This window comes from Gadus morhua, chromosome 10 (assembly GCF_902167405.1).
Source record: "Gadus morhua chromosome 10, gadMor3.0, whole genome shotgun sequence".
Taxonomy (NCBI): domain Eukaryota; kingdom Metazoa; phylum Chordata; class Actinopteri; order Gadiformes; family Gadidae; genus Gadus; species Gadus morhua.
Window position 1 is genome coordinate 26,305,676 of NC_044057.1, and position 23,096 is coordinate 26,328,771.

The 23,096-nt window shown below is 51.2% G+C and overlaps 1 protein-coding gene across 2 annotated transcripts; it reads left to right on the forward strand.

Moving 5' to 3' along the window:
- Positions 1-1,813: 1,813 nt before the first annotated feature.
- On the forward strand, positions 1,814-23,052 carry atp7a (ATPase copper transporting alpha). 2 transcript variants are annotated; one of them, XM_030368253.1, is made up of 23 exons: positions 1,814-2,064; positions 2,861-2,997; positions 5,108-5,657; positions 6,876-7,574; positions 7,838-8,038; positions 8,321-8,484; positions 8,733-8,894; positions 9,946-10,022; positions 10,170-10,392; positions 11,186-11,419; positions 11,628-11,719; positions 12,240-12,367; positions 13,377-13,531; positions 14,271-14,405; positions 14,749-14,943; positions 15,564-15,746; positions 16,323-16,524; positions 16,993-17,139; positions 18,276-18,418; positions 18,918-19,121; positions 20,196-20,313; positions 20,681-20,783; positions 21,227-23,052. In XM_030368253.1, the coding sequence occupies exons 2-23, from the start codon at positions 2,878-2,880 to the stop codon at positions 21,501-21,503; spliced, it is 4,512 nt and encodes a 1,503-aa protein (XP_030224113.1). In that variant the 5' UTR covers positions 1,814-2,064; positions 2,861-2,877; the 3' UTR covers positions 21,504-23,052. The 2 variants fall into 2 exon arrangements, with proteins under 2 accessions (XP_030224113.1, XP_030224112.1); XM_030368252.1 differs by having other exon boundaries at positions 2,864-2,997.
- The last annotated feature ends 44 nt before the right edge of the window (positions 23,053-23,096 follow it).

Consider the following 23,096-nt stretch of genomic DNA (forward strand, 5'->3'; position numbering starts at 1 on the left):
CCAACTGCGCCCTCTAGCGGTCAGACCGAGAGTCGCACGCAGGTCAAACCGGACAATGTCATTGAAAAGTCTTTGAAGGGGGTTCTCTTTAGTAAATATGTGCGGGAAATGTTTATCCATCAAGCAAATGCAATATTGGCAAACGCCGTTGGCAAACGTTTTACTGTAGAGCCAACATTGAAAGGCTGAAGTGTATTCAATGCAATTTGGATACAGACAGGGAGCTGGTCCTATTTAAATGTTGACTTAACAAAGGAGATTAAACGGCATTCCTGGCCGGATGTGCAGAGACCAGCCTCAGCAGAGGTCGGAGTAAAGTGAATCATGAAGATGCATCCCCGTGAATCCAAACAACACTGTCGTCGGTGCTCCTAGTACACCGCCTCACACGGTGCACCGGTGGTTGAGGGATGCCTCTCCCAGGGGCCTGGAGGCCACTCCCGCTCCCGCACAGGCAGAGGAACACGGCAGCGCCGACCTGAGGGGAATGTCTGATCAGGGAGTCCTCATCCGAGGACCGATGCGTCGAGATGGATGATGGGGGAAGCATGTGCTGTGTGCGTACGTGCTTGTCTGTTTGTGTGTGTGTGTGTGTGTGTGTGTGTGTGTGTGTGTGTGTGTGTGTGTGTGTGTACACGTACGTGTGTGCGTGCGTGTGTGTATGTGTGCATGCGTGCGTGTGCATGTGTATGTTTGCGTGCGTTTGTGTGCTTGTATGCGTACATGTGTGTAGGTGTGCTTGCATGCGTGCGTGTGTTTATGTGCGCAAACGCGTGCATGTGCGCGCGTGTGTGCTGGAGGCTATTTCACAGCCAAGCTTGACCTGCACCGGTGTTCCCAGACCGCTGGACGCCTCTTAGAACACGGAGGATCGCTGTATTTAAAGTGTCGGATAACCAGTGGGTCTGCGACAGGTGTGACCGGTGTGATGTAGGCGGTGTCGCTGCTGCAGCTCAGGTTACTGCACTGTGTTCAACACGGGGATGTATGATCAGAACAACCACCTGGGAGGAGTAGGCCTACGGAATGTAATGGAAATGGCCACAGATACATCTCAATTACCTGAAGGAAGATATAGGCCTGGGAGACAATGGAAGGGATATTTGACAGACAGGCAGACCGATAAGCAGATAAGAGTCTTTATGATAACTTTATTTAGTTATTGAGAGTGTTTCCGTTTTTTCATGTCATGGATGCCATGGCCTTTGGATCACGTGTCCACTAAAGACAGGCAAGTATAGGGAGATTTGTGTTGGGTTTTAGTTTATCAGAAATCTCTATTTGCATTAATGCCTTGAATTAGTGTCCGTCAATAACATTTTCTAATTTGCTAAACATAATAAAATGGCTATAGACCTCCGCACAACAAATCATAGCACGTTCTCAGGCGTTCTCCTGAACGCCGGAACGCCTGGAACAAGACCCTCCAGAAGAGCGTTATTAGCGAGTGAGAGATGGGGCGGGACTTTCAGTGACGTGATATTCGCTGCGAAAGGGAAGAGAGAGGGATGAACTTCCGGAAGAGGGACATCCTTTTCGGTTACATGTTTCGGCTAAATTAATGATTTGTTGAAACTATTCGTCAAACATCCATAATACTTCTCCTTCCGTTGTCGCTGTTATTGTTGTGTTCTTATATTCCTCTCGCTACCGGGAACCGTTAACCGACATACGCACACCCTCATCGAAAATAAAAATACCGGAAATTGCGTTCCGGTAGATCAGGGTAACGTTACAACCAAGGACCTTCGCACAGCCACACACATTATACAAGCCCCCGAGAAACGCCCCCTGTACGTGACGTGTGGCCACAGTGCATAGTCACTTCCGGGTGCCGTCGCTAAAGATCCAGTCAGCAGCCTTATCTCCTGGCTAGTGGCGCTCCGGGAGCTAGTTGAACAACAAGAAATCTTTCGCGGCTCCTATTAATTCCTTATCGTATTAATTGGCATGCCCAGGTTGGGTTTGTGAAGTAGTTGATATAGTCCAGAGCTGATCAGAGCCCAGCGGGGTGGCTAGGCTGGATCAGACCCTGCCTATGAACCACAGCAGAGCTACTCAGGGGTAAGAGCCAATAACTATCGCATTATTATTAGAAGATGCTGTGGAAAAGTAGGATCAAAGGTGTTTGATCATGTTGGTTTCTCTTTGTTCTGGTGCTTTATGTCTTGGATGCTTAGAAGAACAAAGTTAACACGCATGTTGGGGAGAGAATTTGTACTTAGGTGGCTGTTATTGTAATTTAAGATGTTTTTGTTTTTTTTTGGTCGATTTGATTAAAGCTCAGTTCTATATTTTATATACACTTCTGTTTACTGTTAACTAGGCGAATAATGTATTTAATTGATGCTTCATACAATCTATTTTTAATCCTGTGTCAGTTACATGACATTTCTTTCATCAGTTTCCAGAACCATCTCTTGTCATTATTTCTAAATCGTATAAAGTGTTTCAGTGGTCGTAATATCCAAAGCATGAACAATCCATTGCTTAAGTAGGAAAAATATTGTTCCCTGTTTTCCCAAAAATATGGATTTAAGAAGGCAATTTTCTACGAAGGATTTACTAAAACCCAATAGGAGCTTCAGAAAATAACCAAATTGTAGTTACAGTTTTATAACACAAATAGTTTGTTATAAAATAGAAAAAAAGCCTATTACTATATAATAATTTCTCATACTTCACAATAGTTTCAAAATATGAATTGATGAATAGTTCGTATTTCATTGACTGATCCTACTTGGAAAAGCCCCATTGACTGCAGCAATACAGATGGCTGTAGTTCACATTGATGTAGATATTGAAGCGCTGTGCTGAGTGTTCAGACTGTACTCGGATCAACATGTGTCCCTTCCTCCAGCAGACAGGAGCCTTAAGATGGCTCAGGAAGCTGATCTGCGATCAGTGCGTCTGGAGGTGGAAGGCATGACGTGTGGCTCATGTGTCCAGTCCATAGAACAGCGAGTTGGAGCACTGCCTGGAGTCGTCCACATTAAGGTACCGCTAAACATTAAAGATACACACTGGTGAAGGAATGCAGCGTATGGGGTGTGTGTCGAACCACAGGCACGCTGAGACTGACTTTACTTAACTGTTCTGCGTCAGTGTTTGTTTACTCTCATAAATCAGACCTTAGATTACTTTAAGTATGACGCCAGCGTCATACTTTAAGTAATCTAAGGTCTGATTGTGGGATCTTGGAACAGGGGAATTTCTATTTTGTTGTCGTCATAATTGTTTTGCCTCAACATGTCTCTTGAAGTGGGGATCGTTAATTGCGTAATTGGCTATTTACAGCAAATGCAAACTCGACCAGCACTAGTAAAGAGTAAACAAATCAACACCGTATTGACTGGCAACTGTAGGAATACACTTCTTTAAATCCCCTTCTGAAAGCTTTGTCGACTTGCGTAGATCAGTTTCTCTCCGGTAGAAAATCTTCGTAAATGAATCAGAACACACGGTGTGACTCCGCCCCTTTTATGCTTTTGGTTTCCTGCCCAGTTTTGTCCCGCCTCCTCCCAGAAGTTCTGCTATAGGGGAGATGAGTCTCCGTGTAACACATGCATTGTACATGCATGGTGCATGTGTTACACTGTAACGCACAATAACAACCATCATCCAAGCAACAACAGTGATCACAACGGACATTAGCGCAGCATACGCTAATGTCGTCCAATGCTACGCTAATGTCGTCCATTGCTACGCTAATGCCCATGTAAGCGGGAGCGGTGGAAGGAGATTGAACTCTGCACTGGGCAAACTTGTGTGACCTTTTGCTAGCCAAAAGGTCTCCGCGCATAGCCCATGGCTATTGACTCGGGGTCTAACTGGCCTGGGAGCAGCTGAGACCGATGGTGACGAGCCTCAAAGCCAAGACAGCTCCCCCCTGGGGTCGTAATAACACGGAGGCCTGCTCTTTCCTCTGTCCTGTGTTTACCCCGCGGGCTTGGGCCAAATGAGGAGATAACGTAATAGTTTGTCCCGTAAGAGCTCTGCCCTTTGCGGAGCTGTGTCCCCCAGGTCAGAAAGCAATCTGTGTTCCCAGTCAAATGGAATTAGGGGCTTTGTAACGCACTTATAGCTTGTAAACATCTCGGGATTTGCTTCTTTTTCCTTTCCTTTCCTGTCTCTATTTATGTCCCGTATACCATGATTGAGTACATAATCATTGGTTTACCACATGCTTTTTCTCTTAAAACACACACACACAAACACACACACGCACACCGCCTCTTGGTTCCCAACTGTGCTTTGTTAACTCTGTGTCAGGTGACTGCTTCAGTGCGTCACATGTTTCCTCCTCGCTGTAGAGGGAGAGCAAAGGGTCGCGCCGCAGTCACAACTCTCCAAAGACAAACGCACTCATCTTCTGCTTTTTAAATATATGGCCGGCACGGCTGACGAGATAAGAACGGCGACGGGTGCCTGGGTTGTATTGTTTATGGCTTTCCACCCCTGGGGGCTCTTAAAGCCCATTGATTCAGGGTCCTAACGCAAATACTTCACAATATGACTGACAGCTGACTGAATGGATCAGCCTGGTTGCCAGGCATTGCACTTAATGCCTGAATAGTTGAAGTGCACTCGATTACACAGCCGTTTTGGAGAAGGGTCGACCGGGTATGCTATGCAGAGTTCACCTCTGCATAGCATACCCCCCAAACCCCCCCAACCTCCCTCTTATGGACTATGTTGTACGTCCTTGGACTTAAAAATAGTACTTGTGTAGCATCTTATCCTAGCCATGTTGTTGTGTACGGGGAACGGGTTAACCTAGCGGTTGTTGGTGCTTGTCCCTTGGCTCTATGCACATCCTTACGGTACCCTCAGAGGTATATTGTTGTTCCTCTTTCTTCTGACTGCTGTACTCATCGTGAGGTGGTCCCGTGACCCCCCCCGTCGTGTACTCATCGTGAGGTGGTCCCGTGACCCCCCCCGTCGTGTACTCATCGTGAGGTGGTCCCGTGACCCCCCCACTGTGCACTCACTGTGAGGTGGTCCCGTGACCCCCCCCACTGTGCACTCACTGTGCGGTGGTCCCGTGACCCCCCCGGGGTGTACTCACTGTGAGGTGGTCCCGTGACCCCCCCCGTCGTGTCTCCAGGTGTCCCTGGAGCTGAGGAGTGCCGCGGTGCTGTTCGACCCCAGCCTCCAGAGCCCGGCGTCTCTGTGCGAGGCGGTGGAGGACATGGGCTTCGAGTCCAGCCCGCCGGACCCCAGCTCCGCCGAGCCGGTCCCCACGGAGACCCTGCTGCTGCCCGCCCCGGAGCTGGGGCCCGGGGCCGCCCAGGAGGCCCTGGCCCGGCTGTCCCGCGTCCAGGGGGTGCTGGACGTCAGGGAGAGCGCCGGGGGTCTCTCCGTCGTCTTCGTGCCCTCCCTGACCACCGCGCCCCAGCTGGGGGAGGTGGTGACGGGCGTGGCCACGGTGCCGGAGACCCCCGCCTCCGCCAGCCCCGCGCGCCGTGCCTCCCCCCCCTCCTCGTCCTCCTCCCCCCCCTCCCCGTCCTCCTCCCTCTCCCCCCCGCCGCCGCCGCGCAGCGCGGGGTCGGGCGTGGCGCTGGTGAAGCTGTCCGTCGAGGGCATGACCTGCCATTCCTGCAGCACCACCATCGAGGGGAAGGTGGGGAAGCTGAAGGGGGTGCAGAAGATCAGAGGTCAGCCGCTGCTCTTGTTTCTACGTCCCTTTGGTTTGTTTATCGACCTCGTCTTTTATTATCTCTCTCGGCCGTGTTCTGTTTTTCTGTGCGATGTTTATTAGTGCGTAGCGCACCACTGCTTATGGCACTGTGATTTACTAAATGAAGTTGGGTGTGGTGGGATTAGTAACCTGAAAGGGATGTGAAGTCTGAGGGTGCATTGTTGGGGTGTCTGTCTTTTAGGTTCGTAACTGTACTTTTGTTTTAGTTTCTTTTGTACTGTGTCTCCGTTTCGCTGACCCCCTTCAAAACAAGATGTTGTATCTCGAGTCCAAGTTGACGATCGATCTTTTCCCTGAAGGGGATGTCAGTTTTGCCGCCAGGGTCTTAAGATAACAAAGTCATACAAATGACCTCATCCAAAACACAGCTTCAACAGGAAGAAGAAGATGAACAACAACAACAATAGGAAGGCAGACAAATACAAATAAAAATGACCAGTTCGGCTGATACTGGGCAATACTTCAGCATTACAGTCGATTGACCAAACAAAAGCAGAGTCAACAAATATAAAATAACCTGCCAATCATTCAATGTTTTTGTTTACTGGAGCAGATCCAATTATACAACTAGTTGATCTTGTTTAGGCAAACAATAGTACAAGGACATCGGAGAAGATTGGAGCTGGTTCACACTTCCTTCCCCGCAGTAGGCGTTGGAAAGGAGTTTAGGTATTAATAGTCAATATAAAGGAAGCTCTAGTATTGCGTAAAAATGAAACCCAATGCAAAAGCCAGTTGGGAGTGTGTTAGTCTTGTGAGTGGATTGTACGTGTCAGCTTTTCTATGTGTCATCGTGACAATCCTGGTCAGGATTTCAGTGTGACTCATAAGATCTGCGGCTGATATGGTTTTTACAGGGTCTGAAGTGACAGGAGCATTTGCGGTGATTGTCCGTGAACTTCTCCTCCCAAGTCATGGATTCATGTCACATTCTTGAAGCGTTTATAACATTGAACAATGAGCTATCCAAACATCGTTCGCAAGTCTTTATTTAAATCAAACTAATCTTACCCTGGGCTGACCAATGCCTGAGCAAAGCCAACCCGGTGTTATTTCTAAAGGATACACTGTGTTTAGTTGTGGTGTGTTTTATTGGTTGTTAACCACTTTGGCATCTTCCTCCAGACTCCTCTAATCTTATCCAACCATCTGCTACATTAACATTAACTTCCAGTGGCTCTGGAGTCCCAGGAGGCCACCGTCGTCTACCTGCCCTACCTCATCACCGTCCAGACCATCATCGACCAGGTCGCCGTGGCCGGCTTCAAGGCCGTCGCCCGGTCCAAGCCACGCCCCCTGAAGCTGTCTCCCAGCGAGCTGGAGCGTCTGGTGGACGCCCAGCGGCCGACGGAGCCGCCGGAGCCGTCGGAGGAGGCGGAGGTCTTCGTGGACTTGGTTGCCGTGGCGCTGCGGGTTGGGGGCATGCACTGCCGCTCGTGCGTGGTCAACATCGAGGGCAGCGTGGGCGGGCTCCCGGGGGTGTCCTCCGTGGCGGTCTGCCTGGAGACGGGGAAGGCGTCCGTCTGCTACGACCCGCTCAGCGTCACCGTGCCCCGGCTGCGGCAGGCCATCGAGGCCCTGCCCCCGGGGACGTTCACCACCCAGCTCTGGGGCTCCGGCGGGCCCCTGAGCCCCCCCGCCGCGTCCCGCTCCCCGGCGCTGTCCCGGACGGTGGAGGTCCGCATCGAGGGGATGACGTGCGGCTCGTGCGTGCGGTCCATCGAGGGGACGCTCTCGCAGCGCAGCGGGGTGCGGTCGGCGCGCGTGTCCCTGGCGGAGCACCGAGGGACGTTCGAGTACGACCCGCTGCTCACCGGCCCTGAGGACCTGAGGGAGGCCGTGGAGGACATGGGCTTCGACGCCTTCCTGACGGGTGAGGAGGTGGTCTGGGCTCGGTGGACCAGTTGAGGACCGGACATCCTCCTCTCCACTCATGTCTCATATTATTATATCAATCAATCACATTTACATTTGGAGCATTTTGCAACCTTCCCTTTAATTTTCCCTAAATGATGCCTTTGTTGTGACTTTTTATAAGTGCTAACGATAATTAACACGCCAGCCGCAGCGGTCCATGTGAACGTGTTGTAGCCGAGCACTCCAATCATCGCTGATGGCTGTGCATGGTTCCCATAGCGACCAACAGCCTGGTGCCGCTGGCCTGCCCCAACCCGCTGATGAGCCCCGAGCCTCTGAAGGAGAAGGAGGCGGAGAGCGAGAAGGAGGGCACGCCGGGGGGGAAGGGCGGCCCCCACTCCAAGTGCTACATCCAGATCGGAGGCATGACCTGCGCTTCCTGCGTGGCCAACATCGAGCGCAACCTCAAGAACGAACCCGGTGGGTACCAGGCGCCTGACACGGTTAACATGACCCGTAACCAGAGGGTCGCTGGTTCGATCCCCGGCTCCTCCTATCGGAGTGTCGAGGTGTCCCTGAGCGAGGGCGCCTCACCCTGACTGCTCCCGACGAGCCGGCTGTCGCCCTGCGTGGTCGACAGCCGCCGTCGGCGTGCGAATGTATGCATGAATGTCCGGCCGTGTCGCAAAGCGCTTTGAGCGGCCCCTTGTGTAGGGCAGCGCTGTCTAACCGCAGTGCGCTTACCGTTCCCGTGTTGCGCAGGCATCTACTCGGTGCTGGTGGCCCTGATGGCCAGCAAGGCGGAGGTGCGCTACAACCCCGACGTCACGGAGCCGCTGGACATCGCCGAGTGCGTGCGGGAGCTGGGCTTCACCGCCTCGGTCATGGAGAACTACGAGGGCTCGGACGGGAGCCTGGAGCTGGTGGTGAGTCCCCGACGTTCCCAACGGTCCACACGAGACCACGCATCCATCACTCTTAATTCAGCCCCTCGGTCCGAGGGCCACAGTCACACCGCGCCCACAGGCAGTCCGGTCAAGTGACCATGAAGCGCCGCCGCCAATGGCGGCGGCGCTTCATGGTCACATGACCGGATTGCCGGCGGGTGGCTCTCCGGTGATCAGTGGTGGAGTCATGTGACTCTGAGTCCCCGTGTTGATGTCTGCACCCTAAGGTCAGAGGCATGACGTGCGCCTCCTGCGTGCACAAGATTGAGTCCAGCCTCATGAAGCAGAAGGGGATTATCTACGTGTCCGTTGCCCTGGCAACCAACAAGGCGCACGTCAAGTACGACCCCGAGGTGACGGGGCCCCGAGACGTGATCCGGTGGCTGGAGGTAAGCACCCTTAATCACGGACCCCCGGTCCTCAGGGGGACACTAGAGCGGGCTGGGTCCAGCCCCAGGCTTTATGGGGAGGGCTGGGTAACGATAGAGGCACGCACGCACAAACGCACGCACGTTCGTACGCACGCACGCACGCACGCACAAACACACGCACGCACGCACAATCACACGCACGCACGCACAAACACACGCACGCACGCACAAACACACGCATGCACAAACACATGCACGCACGCACGCACAAACACACGCACGCACGCACGAACGAACACACGCACGCACACACACGGGTTTGTATTTGGAGTGCGATCCTATGGAAGTGGATTGGGGCCCCATTTTTGAGTTCTGAGTTTAAAGTCAGACTCCTGACCTTTAACCTCTGATTCACATGTTGCCCTGATCCTCTTCCGTAGGTCAGCCTGTGGTTCCCACGCTGCGTGTCGCCAGGTGGACCTCACTGACCCTGGGGCCTTACAGGTCACCTGCCCATGATTCTGACTTTAATCGTAGAGTCCTGATTTTTTAAATATTACAGAATTATGAGATTATAGTCCAAGTTCACACGTAGATAATCGTAGAATTCTGATTTAAACTCAGAATTCTGAGATTCATAAATCCAACACCAATCTGTCACATGTGAACCTTACCCCCTCCTGCACAATCCAAATTCGAAAATGTTGAAAGGTTATTTACCGGCTGCTTGTTTACCGGCTGCTTGTTTACCGGCTGCTTGTTACGACCGTGGGCTTTAGGTCGGACAGACAGTATCACCCAGCTCACTGCCTTGTGTTCCACTTTGACTGTGTGATGTTTGATCCTGCGGCACATCAGTCTTTATTTTTACGTTTTGTTGTCTTCATGATGTCTAGCACATTGCTGCCTGTTTTCAAAAGTTTACTTACAAATAGTGGTTCTGGTTATGATGAGTGGTGTTTGGTCATGCTGAATCACACTGGGGTCTGTGTTCATCTGATGATGTGTTTTATCTGGGTCTTGTTTGTTCAATGACTTGAATGATTAAAAGAGTTGATCTAATTGGTAGAGCCTGGGTTTTGAAGCTTCACTGGTGAAGAGGGACCGAACAGGAAGTCACCTGGACCATAGCACTGAGATACAGCAGTAAGTGGTGTGTGTGGGCGCCGTGCACCTGTGTGTTTCTGGTGGCACAAACTCATTCTCTCAACGCAAAATATTTCATTTTTCAATTGTTCAAAAATGTCAGGTATTTTGGTTCCACTGCGCTCCTCCCTTTCCTTTGTCCTCCAGGTGGAGGAAGTCCTTCCTGGTCAGCCTGTTCTTCTGCGTGCCGGTGATGGGCATGATGATGTACATGATGATCGTGGACCACCAGATGCAGACGGCCCACCACCACAACGCCTCGGCCGAGGACTACGTCCACGACCACTCCTCCATGTTCCTGGAGCGCCAGCTGCTCCCGGGGCTCTCCGTCATGAACCTGCTCTCCTTCCTCTTCTGTGTGCCCGTGCAGGTAGGACTCGTTCGGGGGGGCTTTTACCTCCGTGGAGCGCGGACTCCCACACAATATTCAGTCCAATTAAATTGTATTTGTATGGCGCTTAGTCACCGGTACTAGTCTCAAAGGGGGATCCCTCCTTCAGAGTGGGGGACCCCTCCTTCAGAGTGGGGGGTCCCTCCTTCAGAGTGGGGGATCCCTCCTTCAGAGTGGGGGATCCCTCCTTCAGAGTGGGGGACCCCTCCTTTAGAGTGGGGGGGTCCCTCCTTCAGAGTGGGGGATCCCTCCTTCAGAGTGGGGGGGGGTCCCTCCTTCAGAGTGGTGGGGGGCCCCTCCTTCAGAGTGGGGGATCCCTCCTTCCAGGGATGATCAGCAGTGCAATGCGTGCCATAATTGACATACATACATACATACATACAGGCGACATTTTAAATCAGTGATGGGGTGCTGGCCGGTTAACCATCCAGTCGATGTCACCGCAACACGCTAAAACAGACGGACTAATGAATTAGAATACAGCTTAGGTGCCGCCGAACACGGCCAAGCTGCAGCCGACTGCAGCTCTGCTGCCGATTCCCCGTTACCTTTTAAGGTTAGTCGACAAACGCACAATACGGTGACTTCGCCACGTCCGCCACCAGCTCCACTTCACACTCGATGAACACAGAGCAGACATGAGCACCGCACTTCCGACTGCGGTGAAAGAGGCCCCTGTTCCTCCGGGGGCCGTAGAGTAAGGGGATCCCGAGCCGGTGGTGCGTGCGTCCCCCTGCGGTGAATACAAGCCTTTGTCTGCCCTCCTCCCCAGTTCATCGGCGGACGGTACTTCTACGTGCAGGCCTACAAGGCCCTGAAGCACCGCTCGGCCAACATGGACGTGCTGATCGTGCTGGCCACCACCATCGCCTTCACCTACTCGCTGGTGGTGCTGCTGGTGGCCATGGCGGAGCAGGCCAAGGTCAACCCCATCACCTTCTTCGACACGCCGCCCATGCTCTTCGTCTTCATCTCGCTGGGCCGCTGGCTGGAGCAGATAGCCAAGGTACGGTGGCGCACGCCATGCGCTGACCTCTGTGACGCATACAGGCTGGTGGTGGTAAGGGTGGGGGTCTCACAGCCTGGGTTTGAATCCCACATGTGGAACGCTCCTGTAGAAAAGGATCCAGAAGGCCTCCTTTGAGGCTGCTGTTTTGTTACCGGCTGTGTTTCTACCGTCTGTTTGATGTCGTCTGCCTTTCTGTCCGGACCAGAGCAAGACGTCAGAAGCTCTTTCCAAGCTGATGTCACTGCAGGCCACAGAGGCGACCGTGGTCACGCTCAACAGCGACAAGTCTGTCCGGAGGTACCCTCCTCCTCCTCCTCCTCCTTCTCCTCCGCCTCCTCCTTCTCCTTCTCGCTGGCTTTCATTTCCCTTTGCTAACAACATCCAATTGTGTGTCGCACTGGGAGTCAGATTACAACTCAGCATCGGTATGGATGTGGGTGGGTAATCCCACACTTTGGTTGCATGGGGGATATTCCTAGTTGATCTGTGGAGCTAAACGTGAGACTCTCTCAAAAATGTATGCCTTAATCATTCATATGAGTCTTACAAAACATATACGTGCATTTATTTTTGAGTATATGGAAATGTTGAACTACAGTCACTTGTGACTTCGTGATTATAAAGTCACAAGTGACTTAGGGGATCTAGGGTGACTTAGTGACTCTGGAGTCACTCGTGCAATGGGTGACCCGAGAGTCCCTTGTGTCCGTGGTGACCCTCGAGAGTCCCTTGTGTCCGTGGTGACCCTCGGGTCCTGGTATATTGAGGGGGCCCACGGGGCCCCTGTCTGACCCTAGCGGTGGTTGTGGCCCTGCAGTGAGGAGCAGGTGGACGTGGAGCTGGTGCAGAGGGGCGACGTGGTGAAGGTGGTCCCCGGGGGGAAGTTCCCCGTGGACGGGCGCGTCATCGAGGGACACTCCATGGCGGACGAGTCTCTCATCACAGGTGGATATGACGATTCCTAGGAGTTTCATTACTATTATTAACATTATTATTGAGTGCTGAAAACTGGATGGTGCAGCAAGTGATCATTCAGCATTCAAGCAACAACGTCGTTCACATTCGTACAGATGGTATGTTTTCATAAGATCCGTAGTGATATGAAGCAGGCGTTCACATAAAGATTTAAAAATGCCTTGTTGATGATGTTTGAGCATACTGTCTTCAGGTGCGGTCACACCTAAAGTGAAAGCGAATACTCTACGCGTTTTACCTGGGCGAGGTTTGCTAGCATTAACCGCAAACCTTTCTTATGTGAATGTTCGAGCATCAGGCGAAATCCCAGGAAAGTTTAAATGGCAAAGATGCGCACAAATCACAGAACTCTGTGTGATTCTGATCATCAAGCCAGCCGCCACATACTTGGCCGACGGAAAATTCACATTTCTATTTGGGTCTTAGGCTGCGATTGATCCCTAGGATTAGTTGTGTTCCTGAGCCTGGCTGTGTTATTGTGTACACTGTTTGTGTTGATACTGCATACTGTCTTGAGGTGCGGTCCCACCTAAACAAAGCAAATATTCTACGCACGTTACCTGGGCGAGGTTTGATAGCGATTGATCGAGCATCAAACGAAATCCCCGGAAAATTAGGATTCGGACCGATGGATTCAGGCTGTAGAACGGGATTCCTGAGGCTGGATGTGATCTGTTGTGTTGTGCTCTGAGCCACCTTGAGTTGTGTTCCTGAGACTGGTGGTGGTGTTGTGTTGTGCTCTGAGCCTGCTTGTGTTGTTGTGTTGTGCTTTGCTGTGACCCTGGTTGTGTTGTTGTGCTGTGCTCTGAGTTGTGCTGTGCTCTGAGTTGTGGCGTGACCGTGGTTGTGGTGTTGTGCTGTGCTCTGAGTTGTGCTGTGACCGTGGTTGTGGTGTTGTGTTGTGTTGTGCTTTGCTGTGACCCTGGTTGTGTTGTTGTGCTGTGCTGTGACCCTGGTTGTGTGTCCTCCGTGCGTCCAGGCGAGGCCATGCCGGTCACCAAGAAGCCGGGCAGCACGGTGATCGCCGGCTCCATCAACCAGAACGGCTCCCTGCTGATCAGCGCCACCCACGTGGGCCTGGACACCACCCTGTCCCAGATCGTCAAGCTGGTGGAGGAGGCCCAGACCTCCAAGGTGGGCGGGGCCTCAGGGCGGAGTGATACTCTCTCTGGGGGATGTTCATCATCGGGGCGGGATAGTGTGTGTGTGGTGTCAGGGTTAGGGTTCAACGCCCGCTACCCACTGTCCTGGTGCCTTGCTCCTCGGCGACATTGACCTTTGGGGCATTTAGCCGACGCTTTTATCCAAAGCGACAGGCAAAGCAAGGCAACTTTATTTATATCGCACTTTTCGTACATGAAGCAGACTAGAAGTGCTTCCCGTAAAAACATCGCAATACAATAAAATGATGTTATTGGGACTTAAAATAAGTACGTTTGTCAGAAGATAGAGAAACAGCCATATATTGATGTCGGTACAGTAAGGATGTTAATAGAAACAAGTGCCTGGTAAGCAGCACTAACAATCACTAGGTTAACCCATTCCCTATATAAAACAAAGATAACTAGGATGAGACGCTACACGATGCTAATCTGAGTTGAGTTGATCTGCGTGAGCTGGATCAGTGCTGACTAGCTGGTAGTAGTTGAGGTGGTTAGTCCCTCAGGGTGTCTGAGCAGTACCGTGTGTCCCAGGCCTGTAGTAGAGGTGGTCAGTCCCTCAGGGTGTCTGAGCAGTACCGTGTGTCCCAGGCCTGTAGTAGAGGTGGTTAGTCTCTCAGGCTGTGTGTCTGAGCAGTACCGTGTGTCCCAGGCCTCTAGTAGAGGTGGTCAGTCCCTCAGGGTGTGTGTCTGAGCGGTACCGTGTGTTCCAGGCTCCCATCCAGCAGTACGCCGATAAGATCAGCGGTTACTTCGTGCCATTCATCGTGGTCGTGTCGCTGCTCACGCTCTGCGCCTGGATCCTCATCGGCTTCCTCAACTTCCCTCTGGTCCAGAAGTACTTTCCGGTAAGCTCTTCGTTAACTCCGTGTCTTTACAGTTCCAGACACTTGATGACGTCATGATGTTGTTTTCGTCTGTTGCTCTGTTGTGCCTGATTTTAAAAAGCAACATCGCCCCCTGGTGTCCATTCTGCCTCCCAAAAACGTTACATATGCAATAATTGATATAACTTGTATAAACTTGAGTTCCCCTGCTCACCGTTGACAAACGTTTGCACAGTGATATGGGCCAAATAAGAAATTAATTTAAAACACATAAAAGACAAGTTAAGGGATGGATTAAAGTAGGGCTGAACCATTAATATAATATAAGCTGTATGCCTCACCTATCGCCCCCCCCCCCACTCAGGGCTACGACAAGAGCATCTCTGAGGCGGAGGCGGTGGTGCGCTTTGCCTTCCAGGCCTCCATCACGGTGCTGTGCATCGCGTGCCCCTGCTCGCTCGGCCTGGCCACGCCCACCGCCGTCATGGTGGGCACGGGCGTGGGCGCACAGAACGGCATCCTCATCAAGGGGGGCGAGCCCCTGGAGATGGCCCACAAGGTGGGTGAGCGGGGAGGTGGGGGGGCGCTTGGGTCATTGAATACTCGACCCTGATTGGTCAGTGAGGTTCCAGGGTGTGCATTAGTTTGCAGTAGTGGGACACGTCTGCCTTGAACTGTTCTGAATCAATGCTCCACAAAGGTATATTACAGCTGAATATAACTATGGACAAGATGTTTCCTAGACAACGCAGCAAAAATTATGCTCAAAGCACCCTGGAAGAACATTTGTGATGAACAAAGTGATTCCATAAAACACCCAATAATTTTTTAGATATAAGTAGCTCATATCGTATCGTTGCTGGTAACTTGTGTTAGCAGAATAAACCAGTTAGCTGGTGGTAAGCAACCATCCCCAGCTGGTCTGTTGTTTAAATGAGGTGGTGCATCCCTTACTTTATTAGAAGCCGTTGAAAGTCTGCCTTTTCCTTTGTTGTAGTGACATAATAAGTGGCGTGTCCACCTCGATGTGTGATGGATAGATACGGATCATTGGCTACAGTCCACCGGGCGGCTGGTGGACTGATCCATCCAGTGTACGGCTTCTAAAGGCTGATCCCACTCACACCTGGTGGCATGATACCCCCCCTTTAACCGCCTCCTCTCCGCGGGCGGGGTCAGATCCAGACGGTGGTGTTCGACAAGACGGGCACCATCACCTACGGCGCCCCTGAGGTGGTGCAGCTGAAGATCGTGGTGGAGGCCAACCGCATGCCCCGCTCCCGGCTGCTGGCCGTGGTCGGCACGGCGGAGAACAGCAGCGAGCATCCCCTGGGGTCCGCCATCACCAAGTACTGCAAGCAGGTCGGGCTCGCCCCCATCCAATCACTCATCCATTCACTCATTCATTTAGGTGTGTGTGTGTGTGTGTGTGTGTGTGTGTGTGTGTGTGTGTGTGTGTGTGTGTGTGTGTGTGTGTGTGTGTGTGTGTGTGTGTGTGTGTGTGTGTGTGTGTGTGTGTGTCAGCCTGATGGGTCTGAGCCTTAAGGGAATTCTTTTTTTGTTGTTCTAAACCGTACTTGTTCCCCCTGGTGTTGGTTGGTTATTTATTGACCAAGGGCCCGGTGTACTATGTAAGTGCTTGGGGACAGACCGTGAACTGTTTTGCTGTCATCCTGTGAGCCTCCATGTATCCATGTATAAGTAATGATTGATATAACTTATTGTAATACCTGAGTTCCCCTGTTCATTATGGACAAACGGTTGGCAGCAACAAATTGACCTCGATAATTCCAAACATAAATTCATTCAAAAATATTGAATTGTGATGAAGAATCCCACTGATGGTGAACTCCACCGTGCGGGTCAGACCCAGAGCCGAGTGCTCCGTTGGGTCCCCCCCCCCTGCCGCTGACCTCGTTGCCCCCTCTCTGCCCCCAGGAGCTGGGCAGTGAGTCGCTGGGCGCCTGCTCCGACTTCCAGACGGTGGCAGGCTGCGGGATCCGCTGCCTGGTCAGCAGCGTCGACAACCTGCCGAGGAGCGAGGACGACAACAACCAGCGCAACGGCATCCTGGTGCAGATCGGCGACACGCGGACCCCCACCGCGACCCACCCCCTCATCATGGACCCAGAGCCCCTCAGTACGCAAGACCGTCGTTAACGTCGTTTAAATCGTTTAAAACCTCTGCAGGCATGAAGTATTTTAAACCCGTGAAAACTACTGCTAGCTTACAGCATTGAAAACTGTTTAAAACCTCTGCTAGCTCAAAGTATTAAAGCCGTTTTAAACCCCTGCAGGCATATTGTATTTTAAACGGTTTATTATTACTGCTAGCTTAAAGCATTTTAGACAGTTTAAAACCTCTACTAGCTTAAAGTATTTTAAACTGTTTAGTACCAGGGTTTAGTACTAGGGTAAAGCTTTTAATTTATAACGGTCTTCTGAAAGTATTTTGTCCGTATTTCCCGACAGCGATCATCAATTGAAACGCTCAGACTAAAATAACTAAAATAAAAAAATGAAAGAAATGATCCCATGCCTGCCGTCTCAGGCCTGTGATGAGCCCGTCCAATCAGGGGCTCTTAAATCATGCGTCTCCCCTCTGCAGCCCTCGTCCAGTCAGCCTCCTACACCGTCCTGATCGGGAACCGCGAGTGGATGACGCGAAACGCGCTGCCCGTGCTGCCCGACGTCGACGAGGCCATGGTGGAGCACGAGCGCAGCGGACGCACCGCGGTGCTGGTGGCCGTCGACGGTGAGCGGCGTGCACCAGCCAGGGCTCCTCCTCTTTATAACAACGCTGTTCATCATAACCTCAACTCCTCTTCCTCTTCATAACAACGCTGTTCATCATAACACCAAATCCTCTTCCTCCAGCTGACAGGGCTGTTCTCACTGCATCATAACACCAACTCCTCTTCTTCTTTATAACAACGCTGTTCGTCATAACCTCAACTCCTCTTCCTCTTTATAACAACGCTGTTCATCATAACACCAACTCCTCTTCCTCTTTATAACAACGCTGTTCATCATAACACCAACTCCTCTTCCTCTTCATAACAACGCTGTTCTCACTCGATCATAACCTCGACTATTCTTCCTTTATCTAACAAAGCTGTTCTTACTTTATCGTAACTATTCTTCCTTGACCGTATCCTTAACTATTCGTCATTTATCATAACCTTAACTATTCTTCCTTTATTATATCCTAAACTATTCTTCCTTGATCATAACCTCATCTATTCTTCCTTTATCTTACAAAGCTGTTCGTACTTTATCGTAACTATTCTTCCTTGACCGTATCCTTAACTATTCATCATTTATCATAACAACTATTCTTCCTTTATTATATCCTAAACTATTCTTCCTTGATCATAACCTCATCTATTCTTCCTTTATCTTACAAAGCTGTTCGTACTTTATCGTAACTATTCTTCCTTGACCGTATCTTTAACTATTCATCATTTATCATAACCTTAACTATTCTTCCTTTATTATATCCTAAACTATTCTTCCTTGATCATAACCTCATCTATTCTTCCTTTATCTTACAAAGCTGTTCGTACTTTATCGTAACTATTCTTCCTTGACCGTATCCTTAACTATTCGTCATTTATCATAACCTTAACTATTCTTCCTTTATTATATCCTAAACTATTCTTCCCTCATCATAACCTCAACTATTCTTCCTTAATCTAACAAAGCTGTTCGTACTTTATCGTAACTATTCTTCCTCGACCGTAACCTAATCTGTTCTTCCTGTCCCGTGAGCTAAACCCCGCCCCCTTTATCGTAGCCTTATCTAACCCCGTTATCTCAGCCCAGGCTAACCTTGCTTCCAGTCCTGCCGGCTCCTGGCCTTACACTGTTCCCTGGCCGTGTGTTCTTCAGGCCTGCTGTGTGCTATGATCGCCGTGGCCGACACGGTGAAGCCGGAGGCGGAGCTGGCGGTCCGCACGCTGAACCTCATGGGCCTGGAGGTCATCCTGATGACCGGCGACAACAGCAAGACGGCCCGGGCCATCGCCGCCCAGGTACAGACCGGGGGGGGGCGATGAGGGACAGCCGGGTTGTAAACAGGTTTCAGGTGAAGGTCTTCAGCTGGGATGTCTGGATCACAGCGTTTGCGTGATAATAATTGGGATTGTAGCAACAAACCAAAAAGACTGTTTCTTTTTGCATTGATTCTAAGAATTTGTCAGAAGAAGGTGAAACAATATCTTGGTCGGTACAGTAAGGATGTTTATAGAAACAAGTGCTGAGCCCCAACAATCGCAAGGTTAACCCATTACCAGTATACAACAAAGATAGCTAGGATATGATGCTATACAATGCTAAGAACTATTTATATTTAGTAATATATATACCACTCAAAAAGATGAACATAATAAAAAAATCCCCTGGTTGACCACCGGGGGGCAGTAGAACACCAGCATTAACGCGTCGCTCTGGTGTAAAGGGACGGCGCTATGGAGGACGTTCCCACCTCTACAAAGTGTTTGATGGTTATATACCCTTGTGGTTCTCTCGCAGGTGGGCATCAGGAAGGTGTTTGCGGAGGTGCTGCCCTCCCACAAGGTGGCCAAGGTGGAGCAGCTGCAGCGCTCGGGGAAGCGGGTGGCCATGGTGGGCGACGGCGTCAACGACTCCCCCGCACTGGCCATGGCCGACGTGGGCATCGCCATAGGAACGGGCACGGACGTGGCCATCGAGGCGGCGGACGTGGTGCTGATCAGGGTGAGGACGAGTTGCCATGGCGACGCCGACGTACCCTCCGCTGCCACGGCGACCGTTGAACGCTCCGATAGGGCTCAGTGTCAGTGCCGGCGCGATGACGCAAAGTGGAGGGCTGCCATTTTGGAAGCGTTGGAATGTTTGTTGCTGTGTTTCTTTGGTTGTTTCTTGGTAAATCTTTGTTTGTCAGATCATGGTTTCATTTTATGACATCTTAGGGTTCCAGTACACAAGAGTATAATTATTATGCTTGGTTCCTCTACAGACACATAGCAGCAACAACACAAGATCACGATAACAAAGTAGGTCTAGATAAGTAGCAGCATCAATATGCAACCGCCACAACGGTACTCATGCGAGAGGCGGCAGAACAACCTTTTCCCTAGCCTGGATTACGGTATATTTACGTTGATTTCAGGGTTTGACCGTACTCCAGCTCTCCGGATTCCTCTCAATACGGCGGAACAAAGAATCCCATGATGCATTCTGATGCACAAGCTCTCAAGGCTGTGTCCTCGAGTCCTCCGTGTTGAATGGAGTCCTGCCCTCACTGTCTCTTCCTCCCAGTCCCCTCACTGTCTCTCTCCCTCCCAGTCCCCTCACTGTCTCTCTCCCTCCCAGTCCCCTCACTGTCTCTCTCCCTCCCAGTCCCCTCACTGTCTCTCTTCCTCCCAGTCCCCTCACTGTCTCTCTCCCTCCCAGTCCCCTCACTGTCTCTTCCTCCCAGTCCCCTCACTGTCTCTCTTCCTCCCAGTCCCCTCACTGTCTCTCTCCCTCCCAGTCCCCTCACTGTCTCTTCCTCCCAGTCCCCTCACTGTCTCTCTTCCTCCCAGTCCCCTCACTGTCTCTCTCCCTCCCAGTCCCCTCACTGTCTCTCTCCCTCCCAGTCCCCTCAGTCTCTCTTCATGTTGAATGGAGTCCTGCCCTGACTGTCTCTCTTCCTCCCAGTCCCCTCACTGTCTCTTCCTCCCAGTCCCCTCACTGTCTCTCTCCCTCCCAGTCCCCTCACTGTCTCTCTTCATGTTGAATGGAGTCCTGCCCTGACTGTCTCTCCACCCCCCCCCCCCCCCCCTTCAGAACGACCTTCTGGACGTGGTGGCTAGCATCGACCTCTCCATGAAGACCGTCAAGAGGATCCGCATCAACTTCGTCTTCGCGCTCATCTACAACCTGGTCGGCATTCCCATCGCCGCCGGTAGGTGACGAGAGCGTCGTAGGGCCGGGTTATCAGCGGGGGGCTCAGGGGGTGGAGCGGGTCGGCTGGGAACCGGAAGGTTGCTGGTTCGATCCCCGGAGTGTCGAGGTGTCCCAGAGCGAGACGCCTCACCCTGACTGCTCCTGACCAGCTGGCTGTCGCCCAGCGTGGTTGACACCGCTGTCAGTGTGTGATTGTGTGCATGAACGGGTGAATGTTAGGCGATACGGGGAAGTGCTTTGAGTGGCCACTGGTCAGAAAAGCGCGGTATAAATGCAGTCCATTTACAGTTTAGTATTGAATGGGTTTTGTGACTGCGATCAAAGGAGGGGTGTTCCCTGACGACGCCCCCACCTGTCTCCTCCAGGTGTGTTCATGCCCGTCGGCCTGGTGCTGCAGCCCTGGATGGGCTCCGCTGCCATGGCGCTGTCGTCCGTCTCCGTGGTGGTCTCCTCCCTGCTGCTCAAATGGTAAACGTCCCTCAGGCTAGGACCGTGGAGGCCAAACCAACCCGGCTGTTAGCAGGCCTGAAACAAAGGTCGAACTAATACGATGAGCGAATACTATCTTTTTTAAATGATTTTACATTTTTCTTTTAAGTTTTTGCTTTGATGACAAATCATGACTCATCAGTAGGACTAAAATACAAACACACACTCTTGAAGCTATGATGAGTGAGTGGGTGAGCAACTATTGTTTTTGCGAGGTATGGTAATGTGTTCTCATCAATCTGCTCTTGTAATCCATCGGGGGCACCGCAGTAACATCCTCCCTTCAGACATCGGTTCCCTGATCAAGTCAGGGGAAGTTATGAGTTATGAAATGGTCCTTGGCGAAGCCGCGATGGGAACATTTGTTTAATTGATCTTAAGTACGTCTAATTGAATCCCTCGCCTCCCCCCCCCCCCATCAGTTACGCCAAGCCCACCGCGGAGAAGCTGGAGGCCCAGCTGGGCAACGTGAAGCGCCGGCCGGGCAGCCTGTCGGACGTCAGCGTCCACATCGGCATGGGCGACCTGCGGCGCGCCTCGCCCAAGCTCAGCCTCCTGGACCGCATCGTCAACTACAGCCGCGCCTCCATCAGCTCGCTGCGCTCGGACAAGCTCTCCATCCACAGCCTGGCGCTCAGCGAGCCCGACAAGCACTCGCTGCTGGTGGGGGAGTCGCTCTGCGACGAGGAGTTTGTGTAGACCTCGACGGGCGGCGGAGTCGAGCGTCCGGCCTCAGGACGAAGGGCGCCAGGGCGGACCGCCGGCGCCGCCGGTTAGTATGTTGGTGGGGGTCAGACGGCCGTCTCGTCTACTGCGGGTTTAGGCCTACCGCGACGGGGTGTCTCGTCCCCCGGTAGAGGGGTAGAGGCGGTATGGGGGGGGCGTCGTAACCCTGAGTCTAGCTTCCACAGCAGGGAGCCGGGAGCCCAGAACGGTCCGACCAAAAGGTTACGCTCACCTCGTGGCTTTGGGGGCCCTGCGCGTACCACCCTGAATATCTCTCTCTATCCAAAGACACACAGGGCGGCCTCGTGAGGGTGGGAACGGAGAAATGTTATACCAATGCTGTATATTAGAAGAGAGTATTTATATAACCCTTATTTATCAATTTTGTTTTATGTGTCGGAAATGAAGTAATATTTGTCAGTACAGATGCCTTTGCTCGATTTCTATGTTCCAAAAAAGGAAGAAGTACCTACCTATGAATCATGTAAAAGTCTAAGAAGTGATGATCTTGCTTTAGAATTCTTTTAATCTTGATTTGAAAATGAGGTGTGATTTACATATATCCTAAGTGCCAGTTTTTTAAGCCGCCACAGCTATCAACACATTCCAAAGATTACACCACGGCGACCAGTGGGACCCAGGTTCCTCGAACTGAATGTGCAGAAACTCAACCTTTCTGTCGGTAACTTGGCCTTCCAGTAGCAGGATGTTATTCCGTAGTGCCACGTGTGAGCATTGAGCCTTGAGCCTGAAGCAGACGCCTTTGTAGAAGAAAACGTAGGACAATCGTTCAAACCGTAGCCTTGAACTAGAGGCTTGGGATTTCATTTTTTCCCCCCTAGACCGCTTTCAATGCTGTATTCCTTCAAGGAATGTGATCATTCACTTTGAATAAATTGAAGCTCCATCAAAATTTTATCAAAGTATGCAACTGGTTTTTTGTAACGTACATAAAATCATTTCTTTTTCTATTGTTTATCAAACTTTCTCTTGTCAGTGTCCCCTAAACCCAACAGTGCCATGTGTGAAAGAAAGAAAATACGCATTTGTGTTCATCTTAAAGATTCAAACAAATCAAAATAGTGTACAGTTTTCATTATCAACGTGTAATTTTGCCCCTACTGCTGATAATTGAAAATAGGTTTTGGTTCATGGGTTAAAACTCAGTAGCAAGACAGAACAGATTTCCAGGTCAGCGCGAGACTATTCAGCCTTAAGGTGATTTGTCTCGAACTTGTTTGACGGGGTCTGTTTAGGAATGGCAGGGTCCACATATTAACGCTACAAGTTACTCCGGCGGTTGTTTGAAATTCCTTTTCTTCTGCACTATAGAGTGATACTGCTGTATGGAGAGTGCCTACTTCATGACGTATATTCTGTTTCTGTAACCGAGTCAGCGGTAGGTCCGTACCGAAACACGCTAATGATGCGCTATGTCCGTGTTAGAAGTGTTTTCTCGTGTTAGTCATGTTGTCCATATTTATATTTCGATGTCTTCAAATAAAGGTTTATTCTGCCATGAGTTATTTGCGTGAGATTGTGAAGAGTCAAGAATGTGACGTTGGC

Excerpts from the sequence above, each read along its gene's own strand:
- atp7a (XM_030368253.1), top strand. The coding sequence starts at position 2,878 with ATGGCTCAGGAAGCTGATCTGCGATCAGTGCGTCTGGAGGTGGAAGGC. Across the intron at positions 7,575-7,837 it reads CTTCGACGCCTTCCTGACGG|CGACCAACAGCCTGGTGCCG; the intron begins GTGAGGAGGTGG and ends TGGTTCCCATAG. Across the intron at positions 8,039-8,320 it reads CAACCTCAAGAACGAACCCG|GCATCTACTCGGTGCTGGTG; the intron begins GTGGGTACCAGG and ends CGTGTTGCGCAG.